This window comes from Bombus pyrosoma, linkage group LG6 (genome assembly GCF_014825855.1).
Source record: "Bombus pyrosoma isolate SC7728 linkage group LG6, ASM1482585v1, whole genome shotgun sequence".
Classification (NCBI taxonomy): domain Eukaryota; kingdom Metazoa; phylum Arthropoda; class Insecta; order Hymenoptera; family Apidae; genus Bombus; species Bombus pyrosoma.
Genome location: NC_057775.1, coordinates 5,909,747 through 5,928,540, shown reverse-complemented (window position 1 = coordinate 5,928,540; position 18,794 = coordinate 5,909,747). Strand labels below are relative to the sequence as shown.

Below are 18,794 nucleotides of genomic sequence, written 5' to 3'. Positions count from 1 at the left end.
CCCATAAAAATTCGTCTGAGCGGCGAAATTACGTCCGCGCGGTTGCGTATAAGCGCGCGTTAAAGGCGGAAAATAAACGAGCGCGGCAGAAAATTCCCGGCGAATTTGAGATCGGCTAAGCGGAGCGACGGCCAACGGAATCCTGGCCGCGTGCACGGCGTTCAGCCTATTCGCGTGAGCGTTCAACCTTGCTCGTTAACTCTCGCTAAACTGTACTTGACCGAATCACCGAGCCGGCGGCGATTTCCGGCTGCCCCAGGCAACAGTTTTCCCTCGTTTCATCGCCACCTTTTCTACGGATTTCACGGGCTCCCGCCTTTTTCCTTGCGCACCAAAAGAGCCGCACGCCATGACGACTCCTCGTAGGCGTTCGTTGGAATGGCTAGGCTCGGACGGAAGGCGATTATGAGCCGAGAGAGGAGTCTGGACAATGGAAGATAAAAATGTGGCAAAAGGCAGGATGAGAGGAAGAGAAAAGTTGAAATAACTGACGGAAAATTCGGAAAGCCGTTTCGGTTGAAAATCCAGGATTGTGGAGTCGATGATATATTATGACACGATTACATCAATAACGATTCTTCTGTTTTACTTTCAAACTTCGGAAATGTTCTAAAAATGATAAAGAAATTGGATCGAAAATGGTGTAAACAGCACAGCAAGGTAAACACTATCTCCGATTAATTAATCGACACACGAACTCATTACGCCTAAAAATGTATTTGGTAATCCATCGTCTGATCGCATGATAATTTCAACCGATCAATCCAAATGCTCTTCGTAAAACGCCTCTGTACGTGTAACTACCTGAATCAAATATCTGTACATCCATCATTTGTACGTGTACCGTTCTGTTTCCAAATACACTGACCCGTATGATAAAATCGTATCACTTCGACATATATTTAACGAATCGGCGAATTTGTATGTTTCGAAACGTATTCACGAGTCATCATATTCTGCTATCAATTATCGAAACTGTATTTCCGTGTTCCGATTTTTTTCGTCCTGTACTGTGATATTTTTTTATCCACAGACCGTTCATTTCCGCTCTTCCTTTTCCGGCAAATAATTGGCATTGTTAGAAGCGCTACGGAGCACAATGGACTTTCTATACATTATAGAGATCCAGTGATTGAACGTGGAAATCGGTTGTAACGAAGGAGATTGAGCGAATGTTCGGATAAGAATATATTGATTTTCTTAAATTAAAGTAACTGTTTGTCTACATAGTATTACGATTTATTTATCTTATTTATTTAGCTTATTTTATCTCTCAGGGTTTCAGTTTTATAACTTGTAATTTTACTCCCACTCGTCTGCAAAAGGAATGCGAATTTTGATTTCATTACTTCAACCCTGTCGTGAAGTAACGAGTCTCAGGTACGGTACTTGTCTATTTTCAATCGTTAAACATCAGACTCGTTTTTATAACAACTAGTGAGTCGATAGCTGTGTAATGAATAAAGTGTGATTTTCTAAATAAATTTTAAAAACCAAAGTAATTTAGAACAAAGAAGACTACAGATCTCTAATGATCTGTAATAAATACAGTTGAGGGTTGGCCATGGTAGGGAACTAAATTAAATATTACCAATGTTTCGACAAATCACATTGTTCGTTGCACGTTGGATTTACTAATATTTGGTAAAATTCTATACAAGTAACGAAAAATATATGATATGCATATAATAGTTAATTGCCAGAAGAAATAATAATTTTCTACGACGTTTGAATAATTTCACGATTTTTGCGAAGTTTATGTTTGCAATAGATATGACGTAATTTCTATATTTCGTGTTTGAAAATTTTCCGAAATCTTCTTCTGCCAAATGATTACACACCATAGTAGCTCGCTGAATGGGAGAACACTAAATGGTGTTGCGACTTGGAAAGTATCATTGTATGCTAACAACGGCAATTTTCGAGTCGGAAAGAGAGTTAAACGATCCTGTGATAAAATTTTTAGTTTCGAAACGCGAAGCACGGTTCATTTAGCTCTGCACAATGTTTTATTTAATCACCTGTTCCTGAAATTTAATTGTCCCGCTTTAACGATGTGTTCGTATTAATTTCGCAAGGTCGCTTGAAATTCTGCACAGTATTTCGATTTTACGAGTGCGCCTCGCGTGCTTTGTTTTTACGCCCCTTGTGCACCTTTCGACGGGAAACAAATTTCCTAGTGTGAATCACGACGCACGCGAACCACGCGCGCACCTATCAAGAAAATAAGCGAATGAGAACCGTAAATGCAGAGAACTATTTGTTGATTGCACGTTGCTACGTAACGGATCGATGAAATACGAAGACAAACAAGATTTTTCTTCCTAAGTCCACTTTCATCAAGATAAGTTAATAAAAATAAAATAATAACTTTTATTAAGATTAAGAATTATTCCGTTAAGAAGCAAGCAGCCAGATAATGGTAGATCATTGTCAATGTCGGAGAATAAACCGAGAATTATTACATTTCCCTCTTGTCGAAATGGCACGAGGAATCGTATTGTTTATGCATCTCTGGTACAGTAACGTATGAAATATATATATATATACGTCTGACGTTAAAACGTTTATTCCACTTGATGAAGGTTCTACCGTAATTTTTCGCTAAATTTCTGCACTTGCATCGACTTTTCCCCTCGAATATTGAAAAAATATTTTTATGAAATTTGTAAGGTGTCAGAATTTAATTTAAGTATACATACATTATGAGTTTATCTATACTGAAACTTATCCACGCAAAAGCGTATACATGTTCGCACATTGTTAACTTCTCATATTAAGAATATCAACGCTTCTGGCTTGTGCGCAACGTGACATCAGTTGCATGTTTATTCTCGTAAAGTAAAAAGACATGCGCAGCCCCCGATATCTGGCGAGTAAATATGAATCAGCAGACGCGTAGATAATACGCAGCCAGCCATATTTTTGATAGTAATGAATACGTCCTGCATACCAGGAGCTGTCTGCTATACAACGCTCGAGAGGACCGACCAGGTTTTGTTTTAAATGTTTTCCCCGTTGGAATAACGCCAGCCTGTGTCGTGCTACACCCCCGCCGCATCCGACTCCCTGTTACTCCATCGAATCCTCGGAAAAACGACAATGCCACGCTAACTCTACCATCCCATCCTACCTCTAACCACACCACCCCCCTCCTACTACCCCTTCTAAATCGTTCGACTCATTCCCAAACCCTCGCCTACCGACATCCGCGCTCGTATTCCACGCTGGTGGAACGCGCGTGAACGCCAGAAATTTGCAGCGCTACCTAAAAAACTGCGATAGTCATTGCTTTCGCGGGGATAAATCGCCCTGTTAACCGAAGTAAAAGTAGGACGTACATATGGCGCGAAAAACTACTTTTCCATTCGATCCTTCTCTGTTAGGCTACGCTCTGACGTAGCTAACGATTCGCTGAATTAGCGAAAGTCGGAATTATCGTAGGGAAGATGACTGAGTACCGATCAAAATTCTTTTTATCTTCGGTAATGTCTTTTGAACGTCTCTTAAGATACAGAAAGTCGGGAAATATGTCGCCACGTATGCGAACGGTATTTGTTCGATTTTAAACAGCAAAACGAGAAAAAAGGGTCAGATATGTAAAATTGTCGTTCGAGACATATTTTCTAAAGTTATAAACAGTTCTGTTATCATTTATTTTGCGTCTTTTCGCAACGATGTCGATAATTTATCCTACAAATGAGTTCGCCAGAAGCCAAGTTGATCGATTCTACGTTTTGTCCATTTCTCGATTTCATTGTCGAGAAACAAATACCCGAAGAAGGTGACGTACACATAGGTAATAGTAAATTCTAAAGTAAATTTAAGAAGCGACGTTTGCAATATCATCGATTTTCTGTAGTTTCCAATTTATGGAATCGATCGATCAAATATCAAATATCCTTCGTACATATTGCGAGTCAAAACAACTTGCGATATCCTGTATCTGTATAGTTTCACGAAGATCTTTATGTTAACTCTTTACGATCGTATTTTAATGGAAGTTTTCTATGATTTCGAGCACTTGCGTAGAAACGGGAAACGAAACGTGATACCAGATTAATTAGGAGGGTAACTGGACGAGATTATTTTTCAATGGAGATCGATGGGTTGAAATGATCTCGAAAAAGTTGCTGACACTAGTCACATTTCACGTTATCCACGAACCAGCGAGCATTCGTTCGAACGTGCCAACGATATTTTACGACGACAAAATGACACGGTCGGATCTTCTTTCGCAACCATTGTCAAAAATACCATCGCACCTGGAATAGACTACAAATTTGTACGGTCGTTACATTCGCGAAAAATAAATCAATACGTTAATCTAAATATAACAAACCGGATGTATGAAAGCGAAAACTCGTGTTTTTGTCTGGACGGTTCACACCGAAATGAATTGATGAGAGTTCGAATTGTCGGCCGTCGCAGGCTGAATGTATTACGGGAAAAAGTTTGCTCGATTGAACGGAACTATTTCCCGAACAAAAAGCGCATTACACGACGCAGTTGTTTATAACGCTCGTGTACCACAATCGTTAGCACTTAGAAGTTGGTGTTACGTTCGAACAATTTGAACTTCAGAATTCATCGAACTAAATTTCTATCCATTTATATCGATTTATATTAAATTTCAGAGAGCGATACTTTGTAAACGAATTGCAAACGATTCCTTTCCAGGAAAATAAATAAAATATTCTTTTTAATTGATTTAACGAACCATTCGATAAATTTTAGGTAGAATAATTATAATTTTGATAAATAATATATCCTACAGGTTTTGAAACCCATAAATTTCAGATTTTAAACTTTCACGGTGATTACATTTACGCATTTGTGGTTGTTCGGGTTTCGATCGTGTTTATTAACGCGTTGCGCTTTGTTCCGACCAGGCAGATTTGAAAAATGTTTTTAATGCAGCGAATTGAAATATTTCGGGAAGGAAACCCGAAAAATTACAAAATTACAAATGGAACCCATGAAGTTTAACATGTTCGATAAATTTCCTCCGAGTAAAATCTAAATCGAAAGAAGTCTTCCACTGACAATAGCGAACGCTGACTGTCGACTACGTGCTTAAGGTACTTAGGTACCTTTCATTCGAGAAAGCAAAGTTGTTTGGAACGCAGGAAACTCTCAAGCGGCAAGGACCGTCGAGAAATCTCTAAAGCGGATCAGCGGCAATGTTTATATTCATTTTAGCATCCATTAGTGACGGCATTAAAACTGAAGATCCGTTCTGACGCAAACTGCTTGCAAATAGTAATCAGACTTCAGTCGCTCTCTGTGCTACACGCGGGCTCTCCCGCTGAGATCTCACGGCAAAGAAGTGGAAGAACATCGAACTCGCGGGAGAGGAATCCATTCAACTGGATTAAAAGGAAAAGAAATGAAAATCTACATCGAATGCTCGCGGATTGAAGCGAATCGAATCAACGCGAGACATTGATTTATCTCGAATTATCGGTCGATATATCGCAATTTAATGCAATATTAAAACTGTCTAGAAACGTACATTGACTGTTTCAGACATTTATATCAATTACTGTAACTGCACGAGTTATTATTGCACGTTCCAAATGATATAGAAACACCGAATTCGTCTCAGAAGAAATAATCTTGTTACTTGGAATCTTTTCTTCAACATACATACGTAAACCTTTTTACTTACTTTGAAATTATCTTCCGACATGTATCGGAAGTGGAAATTAATCAAATTTCCCATATACGTATCGTCATAAAGACAGTAAAATATTACGCAGAGACTTTGCAAAAATAACTTGTAACTTCTGTACGTTTTATTTCCAATGAAATACGGTATTTCCACGTTGCACTGTTCGTTGATAAACTGGGTCGTTGATAATTCGAGCACAACCCCTGATTTCTTTTCCTTGAATTTCTATTTCTATTCAAAGAGTTTCAAACGTTTGTTAGAACCGAATATTCTAGGATTTTTACAGATTTTTTGAAAGCCTAGAACAGGAAAAGAATTTGGTTTACAGCTGACCCAGTTTGTTTACGAAGTGTGAAAAAATACGTTTACCTGCCAACAGTTAAATTCCTTGAAACCGGCTCAGCTGCGATATTTAAAGGCAGTATTTTTTAAGCAACGAAGTGTACCGGGTAGCGAACGTTAAACGCGAACGCTTTATCAATCACAGCAATTATTTAAACGAGCGTTTACACGTAAACTCAGAAATCAACGCGTGCATCGAGCGGGCGCGGCTCATTAATTAAACGCAATGCGCCGCTGATTTGTAGTTAAGCGAATCAGTCAATTATCGCTTAACACATTCGCTCGTTTCAAGCGTTTCCCGTGAAATAAAAGGAACTTTGCTGTTTCATGATAATTGCGCGTCGTTTCACACCTTCTCGTGTCATGCTCAAATTATACTATCAAACAGAACTTCTTCACCATCTACTGGTATAATTATTTCTTATTTTTACAGGAAATATCTTGAATCGATTGCACGTTTCATACTTCATTTAAAGATATGTAAATACCGGCTGCTTCTGCAATGTTTTCAATTTTTATTCATTTTAACGCAAACGACACGAGTATATAAATACATATAATATATTCTTTCGTAAATATCGTTGAATATTCGCAATTATTATACCGGTTTATACGACGAGTTATCTACGTATATTGCTTCTCACGTGTATTAGGGCGAATTGCATTTTCCTCGGATTGTGAACGTGTTAATTGCGTATTAACTTCTCACACCTATAATATCAAGCGAAGCTCGCACCAAAGATAATGATCAAAGTGTAACAAAGGAAAGAGGGGATGGCTGCGCGTCCAATCCCGGTTCACAAAGGATAATGCAAGGATGAACGCAAACGAACAGGCTTGAACACCTACACTTTCGACCGTGTGGAAACCGCGAGAGTAAACCGGACTATCGAGTAACGGGGAAATAGGCGAGGTAAGACGAAAGGGAGTCTGGGATAAGGGTGGTAAAGGACTCGGGGAACAAGGATAAAATAGAAGGCGAGAAGAAGACGGGTGGACGAAGTATCTCGCGCACGACTTGAAGATAAGACGAGCGTCTTTCACGGTTCGTCGCATCTCAACAAACTCAGTATGCGACCGGGGCGAAACAGAAAGGTCGAAGGAGAGGATATTTGCCTTAACATCTCCATCACTTCGCCGGGCTTTCTTTTCCTTTTATTTCGCTCTCGAGCCAGTAAAATAACACCGGCTGCCGGAATTGCGCGGAAGAAGTGCTCATTTGCAGATCCCACGCCTCCGGACCACACCGACCGCCATATCATCTCCCTCTTTGTATGAATATCGTTAAACTTTTCGTCCCGAAATGCAAAGACCAACCGCCATAAGCTGGAATCACCGACAAAGGAACCCTTAATAAGGGGTCACCGTTCCTCTGTTCCCTGTTCCACTACCTTGTCACAACGAGAGACGTAGCCATTAGACGTTGCCAGATTCTTGCTCGATCAAACAAATACCAGCTACTTCTGATTTTCTATCTTCTATCTTCTCATTGTTGTACCTCGTGGTTATTATTTCTTGTATACTTACGCTTCGATTTCGATACTAATTCTTAGACGTATAAGGCGGACCGATAGATAATTCTACGGGAAAAGATACATGTGGCATTCTATGCGTTAATGGAACTTGACGAGTGTTTCTAAGTTAATTTATTTCACTTCCCTGACAGCGACACGCACCGCGAAATTCTACAAAGTACGACTTATCGACATTCTAATTTAGTCGGGCGAACTTCGAAGGGCAAGGGCAAAGATTGGAAAGACGAGTCCCTAGAGTTTGATATTTCTTCAAGGTCGTTACGAAGAGTTTCCGCAAAGACAAATGAACCGGAATCCCCCTGATTTTACACGACCACGGGACTTTAGCGAGAGGATTTCCTTCGATGCTTCAACGTACCTGTTCGTCGTCCCTTTCGCCGCACACGGTTCTCGCAATTACTGCGATTAAATCGAGTTAACCAATTACATCACTGTTTCCAGCCCGGATCGAAAATCTCGCAAACTTTGTACGAATCTTGTCTCGTCAAGTCCTTTCATAGTGTGAGTTATTTCATCGATCGACGTTTACATATCGAAACGATATTAAGCGATAATGAATTGTGATGTAAGTTTAATATTAAGAGAGAAGCATTTCCTTTCGTTTAAATATGAAATCTAGTAGAAGGGATCGCTCGATAGAATGCTGAAACAGGATAATAATTGATGAAATCCTGTACACTACGTTATAACGCGTGATAAATGTTCTTCAATATTAATACAGAATACTAATTGCGATAATAATGGCATTAAACGCATGTTAAAGCGAGGGCAGCATGTGTAATTATCAAATTTCCTCGTGCTTTCGTAACGATCTGGAATAATTGTATTCGAAAGTATCTAATACAAACGTTCGAAGCGATAAAGAGTATTTAAATTGGTTCGTTTAAAATTAACGATAAATTGTAAATAATAAATTATTCGAAATACGAGAGGAACAATTTACAGTGCTCGTTAAGCACTGTGTAACATAATATTTCAACAGACGATGATACGTACACATGTCCCGAAAATTATTATTCACATCAGTTTACATAAAACCGATTACGACGTAATGATACAAAATTATATTCAACAACAACGTATATAATATATCTTCCCCTTGTTTAGTCCTCTCCCGTTCCGTTCAAAAAATTCATATCTCTTTGTATAAATAAAAGTATATTTACCAGCATATCACGTTCAACAGCAAATTAAATCTAACTTATTAATGCTATTCTTCTCGCCTATAATCTACCTAGACACAAAATAACGTTAATATAATGGTCGAAGCGTACAAACAACAAAAGCAACAAGCGGACGCTTCGTGCATCCTCTAACGAGCAGGCGATTAAAACGAAAATCCACGTGACCGCAAACGCTAACGTTATAATCCATTCAATGTCCGCGTACGCTTATTAGGGGTGCACGGGGTTGCAGTTTTGTAACGTGGCGGTTATAAACGCATGAACGTTCGCCATATTCAAGGAAGCAGAGCTGCGAGAGACAGGTATACGAGGGCGTATCCGACAAATTATCGCGTTTCGTTGCACGAGTCCGCGCACGGCCGTTCGTATTTATACGCGAAGAATAGGCAAACTGAATTGACAAGAAACAGAATCGACGTCGAATCGGACCGAACAGACGTCGGCGGAAATAATGACTCAAAGGCTCTGTTCTCGGCTTCTCACCAGCCGTTTCTATTGAGAGGGATCAGCTCGTCTGAAGCGTAATTACGTCGGAGAACGTCTCCAGAAGCCAGAGAGATTATCAACGGAACATGAAAGCAGACAAAAGCGTGTCGATTTTGTCGAGAATTAACCCGGTTAGGATATACGTATTCTGGCTTAAGGGAATGTCGATGTGGAGCAGAGACTCGTCAGCTCGATCAGCTAGTCTGGTATGAGCAGAATTACACGGATGATCAAGTGGTACGTGTATGCGACGACACTTGATATACTTGATTAATTATGGTTGGTTTAACGGATATTAAACTTGCCATTTGTACCGGCAAGGAACGCCATGCGATTGATCATATATTATGTATAAAAATAGTGCAAGTATTATAAAACTGTCGATTTTGTAATCTCCAGCCTGGGAAATAGTATCTATAAATTTATGTAGAATAGTAAGTGTTATCGAGATTAACATGTCACGTGTTAACTGTCTTAAATACATTTTCACAAAGTTGGTTTAAGCAGCCAATTCCTCTGAAGTAAAAGAATAGTTGAGGAGACCTCAACATTGTTTGACACGAGCCACGTAAACTAACAGATTCATATGGGCAAGATTTTTTAAATTATTCATTTGTAAGATGACGGATGATCGAATGACTGTCAATTTCACGCTGTTTATGAGATCTCAAGTTACTTACAATTTAGATTGCTTGAATTCCGGTAACTCGACCGATCCGGACGAAGCGTAAATTTCGAACTTGCTTATACACTCGTTAAATAATCCGTAACGATTAAGTAACAGCTGCTAAATAAAAGCGGTTGTATGGATATTCCAATCCACGAATGTCGCGGTCTGGATTTATTCGAGAGTTATTATCGGTACTGGTTTCAAAATCGCTGTAACAATCAAACTGTCGTTTCGGACGTTCGCAGTCCGCGCGGAAGGACCCGTGACGTTTGAAAAGAGTCGAGAACGATACGAGTTAACGTTGACAAGGACTACGCCGCAAATTTTCCACGCTGCAACAGGTATTTGGGTGCTGTTTGCACGCGACAGTCCACGGGTAAAGTTATGCCCGTTGTCTAAGCATTTAGGCAATTCTTCGACCAGGCGAAACTTTTTTTTAACCGCTCTGTCACGGACGTTCGTCGAGAACAATTGAAACGAGCGAACGTGGGAATATTTGTTACTCGTTGTTTGTTACTTGTCGTCGGAAAAATCTGAAAAAAAGAACGTGTACGCGTTTCGATTTAACCGAGGGAAGAAACCAGAGGAATTCAACGAAACTACACGCGTCGCACGCTAAAGTCGTATCGAAGACGAAAACGGTCTCTTTGAATCTAAAATGCGGGAGTAACTGGAAAAGGTACGTGACACTCCGTACAATATGTATCGAATGGTTTCGTTTCCCTGCGGAGAATACGGAAGTGGTGAACGCGAAATTCAGGACACGATCTCCTTCATAGTTCCGATCTCCGGAGACGCCGCCACATTAAACTTACATAATTTGCTTGCGTTATGTTTTCCAGAATTCACCGTCAAATCAAACATGAGAACACCACGAACATGGGAATGCCCTCCGATGGAGCGAGTAAAATGGATTTTTCCGTGGAACATGGACGGTGAGTTAGCAAAACTTTTGTTACGCTTTTAAAGCGAAATTGATGTTCATATTTCACTATCGATCGACTCTATACTCTATACTCAACTCGATTTCCACTAATATTTATAAGATTTATAATTTTTATGTAATTTATAAATCGTACAATTTGCGCGTAATATAACAGTACGCTACGTTTAAACAGTTTCACAATGTTTTATGATCTGTTGCGAACATAAAACCATGGAGATAGAAATTGTTTTACTATTTTTGATTCAAACGAAGCAAATGAAAATACTTAAATTTGCCGTCAAGAATATCGTCATTGTATTTAGTATCTTGAAACAATTTCTCTATTTTAATACAATTTTTAATCGACAAAATTCATAATCTCTTAATCGTTCGAAAGCCAGCCAAAGTTAGTCTAGTTTCGGTGCTTCCAATGTCTACTGATATTTCTGAACTGGAACTAGTAGATAAAGGAAAAGGGAATGCTCGTGAAATTTTAGTAACCCTATAAAAGCGAATGTGTCCTCGCAAATCCGTATGCTCTTGGTCCCCTTCGATTCTTCGGGGCCACAGATTTATCAAAGAACTTGTACGGTTCGATCCTTAGCCACCCCCGTAGTGTCTTTCTTAACGACGGTGCGATAGAATCAAAGCGTCCCGATCATCCGTTTTATTCCGGAATTCACTTGGTCGAATCACTTCGCAAATTTTCCCACTTCACCGAGCCGAGCGAAAACTCTGCTCGCAGCAATTCTCGCCGCTTCTTATCGACTATTCTTTCTTAAACCAATTTAATTCCCATCCCATTTTCGTTCCGATGCGATATAAAGCATTTGGTACGATATAAAATTCTGATAATTCCCATCTATTACGAATACTTCTAACGGAGTACGAATGAATGGCTGAGGACGATAAATCGATCGATTCTGCCAATATGGATTCGCAGAAGAAAGTAAAAGGCAATATTTTGCTTCAAATATATTCGGTTATTAAATTTTACATATCAATAATTCGGCAATTTCGATACTGAATAAGTAAATTACACAGAGAGAGAGAGAGAGAGATTCGTTTAGAAAAGGATTTTGTAAATTTAAAATTATTTCTATAGATGTGATGAAACGATCACGGAAATCTCGATCGACGTAACGTAACGATAAAATCGCCGACAGACTGCGGATGTTTACGCAGATTTATATTTTTATTAACGCAACTAATAGTATTTAAATGAAGATCTGTCTCGCACGCTGCACGTAACCTATAACAAGTGCTTCACTTTGTATCCATGGTATATCTTTACATATTGCATTCCGCGTTTTACATATTTTTACATACATTTGAATTTTCCATAAACGTTCATATCCTTTTATTAATGAAAATCTATCGTTTGGCAAAGAAAGTAAGAAAGAATAGCGTATAATATTGCAGACAATTCTATTCTATTCGTCTTTCTCTAAGTTTAATCAACGAAGTATCCCGGAAGAGAAGGACGAAATTTAATTTTGCAGCTAAGGCTGCAAATAATCGTTAAACGATATAAGTCGAAACTTGGGCGAGAAATACGTTGAAACTTTATCCAACCGTTACTATCACAGATGTCGGAGAAGAAAAGATAGTCGTGCAAAGTTCAACGTGTGGACATCTTCGAATAGAAGCGGATAAAGCTGATCCAAGCAGGCAGAGCTTCGCGTAGGAGATCAGAAATCGGCTTAAACCTCGATATTCCGGCGCGTTTCGATGAAAAGTGCAAAGCGTAGTACGTGCTATGCGAGAGAGGGTACCTAAGAATCCTAAAAGGATCCGAAGATCTCCAGGAATTCGGATACATTTTCGTATATGTCTCCTGAAGCCTCGGGTAGAAATTCCCTTAATGTGTCGGTCCTTAAGGAAATTCTTTCTAAACGATTTTACCTACAGTCCCTAGCCATCCAATCGAAGGATCACGCGGAGAAATTTCCCTTTTTTTGACTACCATATGTTGTATATATACGTAGTACGTTGAACTAACGAAGAAACTTAATACATTTTTTGTCGATAAAGATTCTAAGAACTTCGAAATTGAATCAAATAATAGAACGCTAGAACGATACTAGTACATGAAAACAAATTCCTTTCATATACGTCACATATATTGCCTTTAACTGTCGCAATCATCGACTAACAATTTGACAATTATAACTATTTTTACGCATTTGTAAGAAATTTAAATTATTTAAATTACAAGAATATATAGATTACATACAAAGATATACGTATGTATTAAATATTTCAAAAGTATTCACAGCAGTGGCTTAAGCGAATCAAACTAAATTAAAATATTATTAGTGAATTAACTCTCTGTCATATTTCTTCACTCGTATTAATAAAAATGTGAAATAATCACGTAAACGTCTACGGTCTATCAACAACTGTTCGTAATTAAATATTCGTCTCTCTTTATCTCTGTTTTTCCAAAAATCATTCTAATTTCAAGTCATTCAATCGATTCCAACTTACAAGAAATTCGATCAGCAATGCAAAGTACCCTGAAAGCAAAGCAACGAACAATCTTCGTTCAAGCAAAAGAAGAATTTAGTTTGAATGTGAGGCAGCATATCAATTTTCGTTCTGCCCGTGATCTTTGATTCTGTGATCAAAACGATCGCCCCATCTTCCACGAAGATATTTTACCAGGCGATGCTATGGTCGAGTTAGAGGATTTTGGAACGTGACCCGATTTCTGACCCTCTAGTCTCGGCATGTAATCATCGTTTGATGCCCGGGGGGACGAAAACGAAGGAAAACAACAAAGAAAGGGAAGGATTATGGACAGAATGGACGAAGAACCGTGGTCGAGAATGAGATTTAGTTGGAGTCCGAGAATGCAGGGCAACAATCACGGACGATTGAATCGGCCGCACGAGAGGTATCGATTGGCAGAACCAGCCGATACCATCTTGTTTCGAACAACGCCGACGAAAAAGGAAGCACAGGTCGTTTGTAATTCGTTGTAATTGGTTCTTTCGCTTCGGTTGACCCCAGTTCTTTGCGAGTCTTCGGATTTAAGAGCCTCGCTTGCGACTTCAGCGATTGCGACGACGATGCTATTGTCCTCGAGTTTTAATCCCCGATCCGTTAGATTCCAAGGAATTTCGAATAATTGGAGGAAATTAACTTTATAGAGAAATCGATTAGCGATCGTTTAACAAAATCTTAAAACTGACAAGGCTATCTAAAAGATGCGAAAGAAGTTCCAAACGAGTGTTTGTAATTTATTGCTTTTTTGTTGCATAGTTGAACTGTTTTTTTTTTTTTTTTTTTTAATAAATTTTATATCGTAAGTACGATCGTAAAACTTAATCGTAATGGTTTATGGCACGTAATATGATTACAGTTCTCTGGTTACAAGCAATGCTTTGGAGTGTACTGACTGACCACAACGATGTTTCGCTTCAAACGACTGCTTTTGATAATTTTGTTCGACTAAATCACGTTGTTGAATCCCGATATTACGTTAGTCGAAAATACAGGTAGAATAATGAACGCCATTGATTGGTCGATCAAATAGAATTCTAGAATTAAATAAATTACATTGAATTCGATACCGAGGGACATTTAAAGGTAGGGGAGGAAATAAAATGAGCAAGAACCGCGAACTAATTTTACCAAAGCAGCTAATATGTGTCACGATCCGTGTATCCGGCTTGTGTGTACGATAATTGTATGTGTTCTCGATTCACAGGTGCTCGTATTTACAAAACTGTAATACAAAACCAGGATGCACTATCTTTAGTTACAGCCAAGTTCTTGTACACTCCGTATAATCCACCGTTAATATACTTTGTAATGTCATATCGTAGTACCTTTATAGTACCGTATCATAGCTTTACACACCGGAAGATATATCTATACACGCATTCTCTCAAATTTACTGCTATACATTTGCATACGTCAGACACAGATCCGCCTCTCTCACATTTTACAAAGAATTTTGGCACCATTCTCTGTTATCTTATGCTCCACCGTTTAAAATGCTTATCCTCTACAGGAAGACCACACAGAGAAAACGTAATTTTTAAACTCTATTTTTGTTGACTTTTCAACTTGTATGCCGTTTAGCTGTTTTCGTACGATGGAATAATATTCGATTAAACTTCTTCGAACAGTTCAAATCTTATTCGTAGCTTCTGCCCTTAAAATGGTAGTGTTTATTTAAAAATAGCGGTCCACAGAAAATTTAAAAACAGCGGTACGTGTCCACAGAGGAAGAATAGAAGAGAAATTCCTAAGATACTGTTTCAATAATATATATTGATATTTACAACCTGTTTCACTTGTTATCTTCAATTGCTATTATTTAAGTAAAAAATTACAGCCGGAGAATTCAAGAATTCCCGGAACGAGACAAAGGGGGAGAATGAGAAGGGAATTGAAGATCGAGGCAAAGAAAACAGGAGAACGAGGCAGAAGGAAGTTTCTCGTCTGTGTGGCAATGGGCGAGAGACGCACGAATGTATTTGGGAGTTTACGAACTTAGAGAAGGGTTTTACTTATGTATTAGTTCATCACAGAAACGACTATTGCCGAGACGGATCCCCAGCTGCGCCCTTTTTACACCAACCTTTCTTTCCCTTGCTCCTTTCCACTCTGTTGTTTTAAGTATTTATGAAAAACATTAAAGCCCTGGAACATACACTCGAATACGAACGTTGACGAAAATGTCAACGATAACATATCGAATGAGTTCACACTGGGATATACCCAATGGATGTTACAGTACAACTCCATTTATCCGATCTTGTCAAGGTACAAACAATTTATATACAATAATTGGAGTTTATGTAACAGAAACGTACCATTTTTCGTTTACATAATACGGGCTCGCGTTCAGATAAGTGAATTGACGCAGCAAAAGTGCAGTTAATCAGGTTAATTAACTAAAATTTCGTTCAAATAAATACAGTTCTACTATACTCGATTCTGAAAGTTAATTTGCGTCCCGTCATTGTTTCCTCTGTTTATCGCTAACCCAGCGTGTGTATGTAAAATTCTTCGTACGTAAACGAATTTGAAAGAAACACTTTATACGATCATATAGCAGATATTTACAAAACAGCAGAGTTTAAATGAAACGTGTTTAACGTAGGTTTCGCGATGAATTACGAGCTCGTATTTCCAACGTGAAGGAAACCGTACAAGATAATTAAGTACGTGTAATTGCTCTGGAAAATGATGTAGATTTCCCGTGCGTTGTACAAGTTTCAAAGCTTTTCATTGCAATTACGCAAGAAAGCACGCCTCAACCACGTGAAACGTGTAAATTTCATTGACGTTATTCCAATCTTCCAGTTCTAATCTTCTAATTTTGAATATCTCGCTAAACGTGCCTTCTGTTCTTCATCTTACTATGACTTTCACGTTCACGCGAGGTACTAGTTAACAGAATGATCCTCGGAAATAAAATACACACTAGCTACTAAATTACGCTTACTAAATTATTAATAAATAACAGTTATTCTCGCAATTTATAAATATTCCGTTAACTATTCCAACGTAATTTTCATCGCGTAAGCATCAAACGCGTGTTTTCATTCAGGACAGAGGTGAAAAAAGCCCTGTGCGGGAAGAGTGACAATTGCGAGGAATTCCTGGGACGTTAAGGCGTCGCGTCGGTGGCAAGGCTCGTAAACGAGCGACGAGATAATAGATTAGATTGCTGGCGATGTGTTTAACGTGGAGTCCGGTCACGTTGGCGTTAAACGTATAGCGAATGCCATTTTATGCACGCGGTTATGCAACGAACGAACTCGACGAACGTTCTGGAAAATCGTGAGTAGTGCCGGTCGTCGAGACTCTTAAAGGTTCATCTTCAAATATTTAATGAAGCCTCGCACGGGCCTATTACATTTTTAACGCTCGCCGCCCACTCCAAACTCGTATCCGTGACGAGAAGGATTTATAAGCTCCTCAGCGACGAATAAGACAAAAAAATGTGAAAGCTGGAAGGGAGAAATGGAAATTTCCGAACGACCGCATAATTAGGTGGAAAAGATAAATTCGCAGACGTCTAACAGTGCGTACTCGAGTCGACACTGTCGAGATGTTAACTTAATAATACATCGTTTGGGATCAAATTTTTTTTTTACGTCACCAGCTCCTTTTTTTTTCTTTTACCGTAATGTCCTTTCCGTGTACGAGATTTTTTCATTTTATAGCGGATTCGCCTACCCTCTGACCTTTCTTTGCACCACATACGTATCAATTTTTCGCTCTCTTTCTTTTTCTTTGACAATATGAATTTACATTACCGGTCATAACGGATAGTTTAATCAAATTCTAGTAACAATATAATACAAATTTGTAACATCGCGTACAAATTAATGGCGGATTGAGATAGTTTCTATGTGAAATTAATTGACAGTATATCAAATGTTTTAAATGAAAATCAAAATCGGAGAAACGTGACTTACATTTTTCATTTGTGTATCAAAAACGAATCGATGTTTAAATATTTTTGACTTGTGTACGTGTTCAGATTTAGTTATTAGCATTTTCGTTTTTATATTCATGGTGGGCGATAGCCTATCGCCATGTGCTATAAAAAATGATGCGTCATATCGGACTAGAATCTAATGGAAAGTAATCCAGTGACTAACAGTCGAAAAGCTTTTATTTCGTTCTAACATCTTTACTGTGTACGAAGAAATTGAAGTTTATAATATTTCCAGTAGCATTTCCGTCTGCTGGTTAAATCTGCATATTTCACGGGTAAAATTCTCGAATGTTGTTAGGGCGGTTTCACGATCGAAGTTCCGTGGCAAAAGGAAAGCCGGACCAGGGAGAAGGGGAGAGTAGAAAACGCTGTTAGCCTGTGTTCCCTGCACGAGAAAACGTAATTTCACGTATTAACCGCCAACAAGGTTGTTCCTCTCAACTATCTAACCAGCTGCAGATATACCCGCGTAAAGACAGAAAGAAGTTCCAAGCCACGGACTTTTACACGCTTCGTTATGATTTCAACTCGAAGAACCGAGACAGCTTTATTTTCTTAAGTCTTCGCGTCGCTTTCATTCCCTGTTTTTACCGCATAAAGCACAAGATTCAACGGAATGAAAAGATATACAGAAAGCCCCGACCATGTTCCAAACTATCTCTTATTTTCAATATTTTCCTCCGTTTTGCCGGCAAATAAACATTTCAGTTTCAACGCGTACTGAATTTCATTCCTGTACAAAATATATAATTGTTTCGCCGTACTCCTTATAGTTAGCTCCGGCAGTAAGAAAAGATAGATTTCCCCTTAGACAAACGTAACTTTCCGTTGCCGGTGTAACGAGATTGCGTTCGCTTCATACAACACGTTAATCGCGACTTTCTTATATGCCCTATCCAGATCCGAAAAACACGCGCACCATAGCCAAGATAGAAAATGCGTTTTCCACCGTAGCTCCTCGCGCGGAACGCCTCCATTTATTCGTAAGACGGTCACGTTTTACTTTAGTCGGCTGGTAGCCGCGTTACCTCGGGCCGCGGTAAATCAACTAAGCGTTTCCGTGTACATATATTTCGATGTTTATGGCCTCGCGTTATCCATCGAATTTCTTTTACCTTCTTTTTTACTCCCTTTGCTTTCCTCGCCTCGTACTTCCGCAGTATCGTCGGCTTATTTTCCGCCTGATGTAAGCTCGCTGCCGCTTGCATCCGCCTACGCGCAGAACAGCCATGGAACCAACTACGCCCGCGTTTACTCGCTTAGCGTGGTGGCTAGTAAACGGACCGCGTGCTCGTAAAATGCGGCGATCGCAAGACCGCAATAAAGACTTCGAGTTGGTCGTGTGTTGGAGATAGAAGCGCGAAAGCGAGCAACGCTAGGCATGTGGGCAGAGGGATGAAGGGAAGAGAAGGGTTGGAGGATCCTGCAGAAGTGCACCCCGTGGACCGGTGCCAGCGGCCGGCAGCTACTCTCGTGCTCATTGCATCGAACCTCCAGTCGTACGTAAAGGGA

At 39.3% G+C, this 18,794-nt stretch overlaps 1 protein-coding gene across 1 annotated transcript in view; it reads left to right on the top strand.

Annotated features, from left to right (window-relative positions):
* LOC122568285 (protein NDRG3) overlaps positions 1-18,794 on the top strand; it is a 107,857-nt gene that overhangs the window by 34,580 nt on the left and 54,483 nt on the right. The window contains exon 2 of the mRNA XM_043727862.1: positions 10,734-10,826. Coding sequence (XP_043583797.1) covers positions 10,734-10,826 — 93 coding nt within the window. The remainder of the gene's footprint in view (positions 1-10,733; positions 10,827-18,794) is intronic.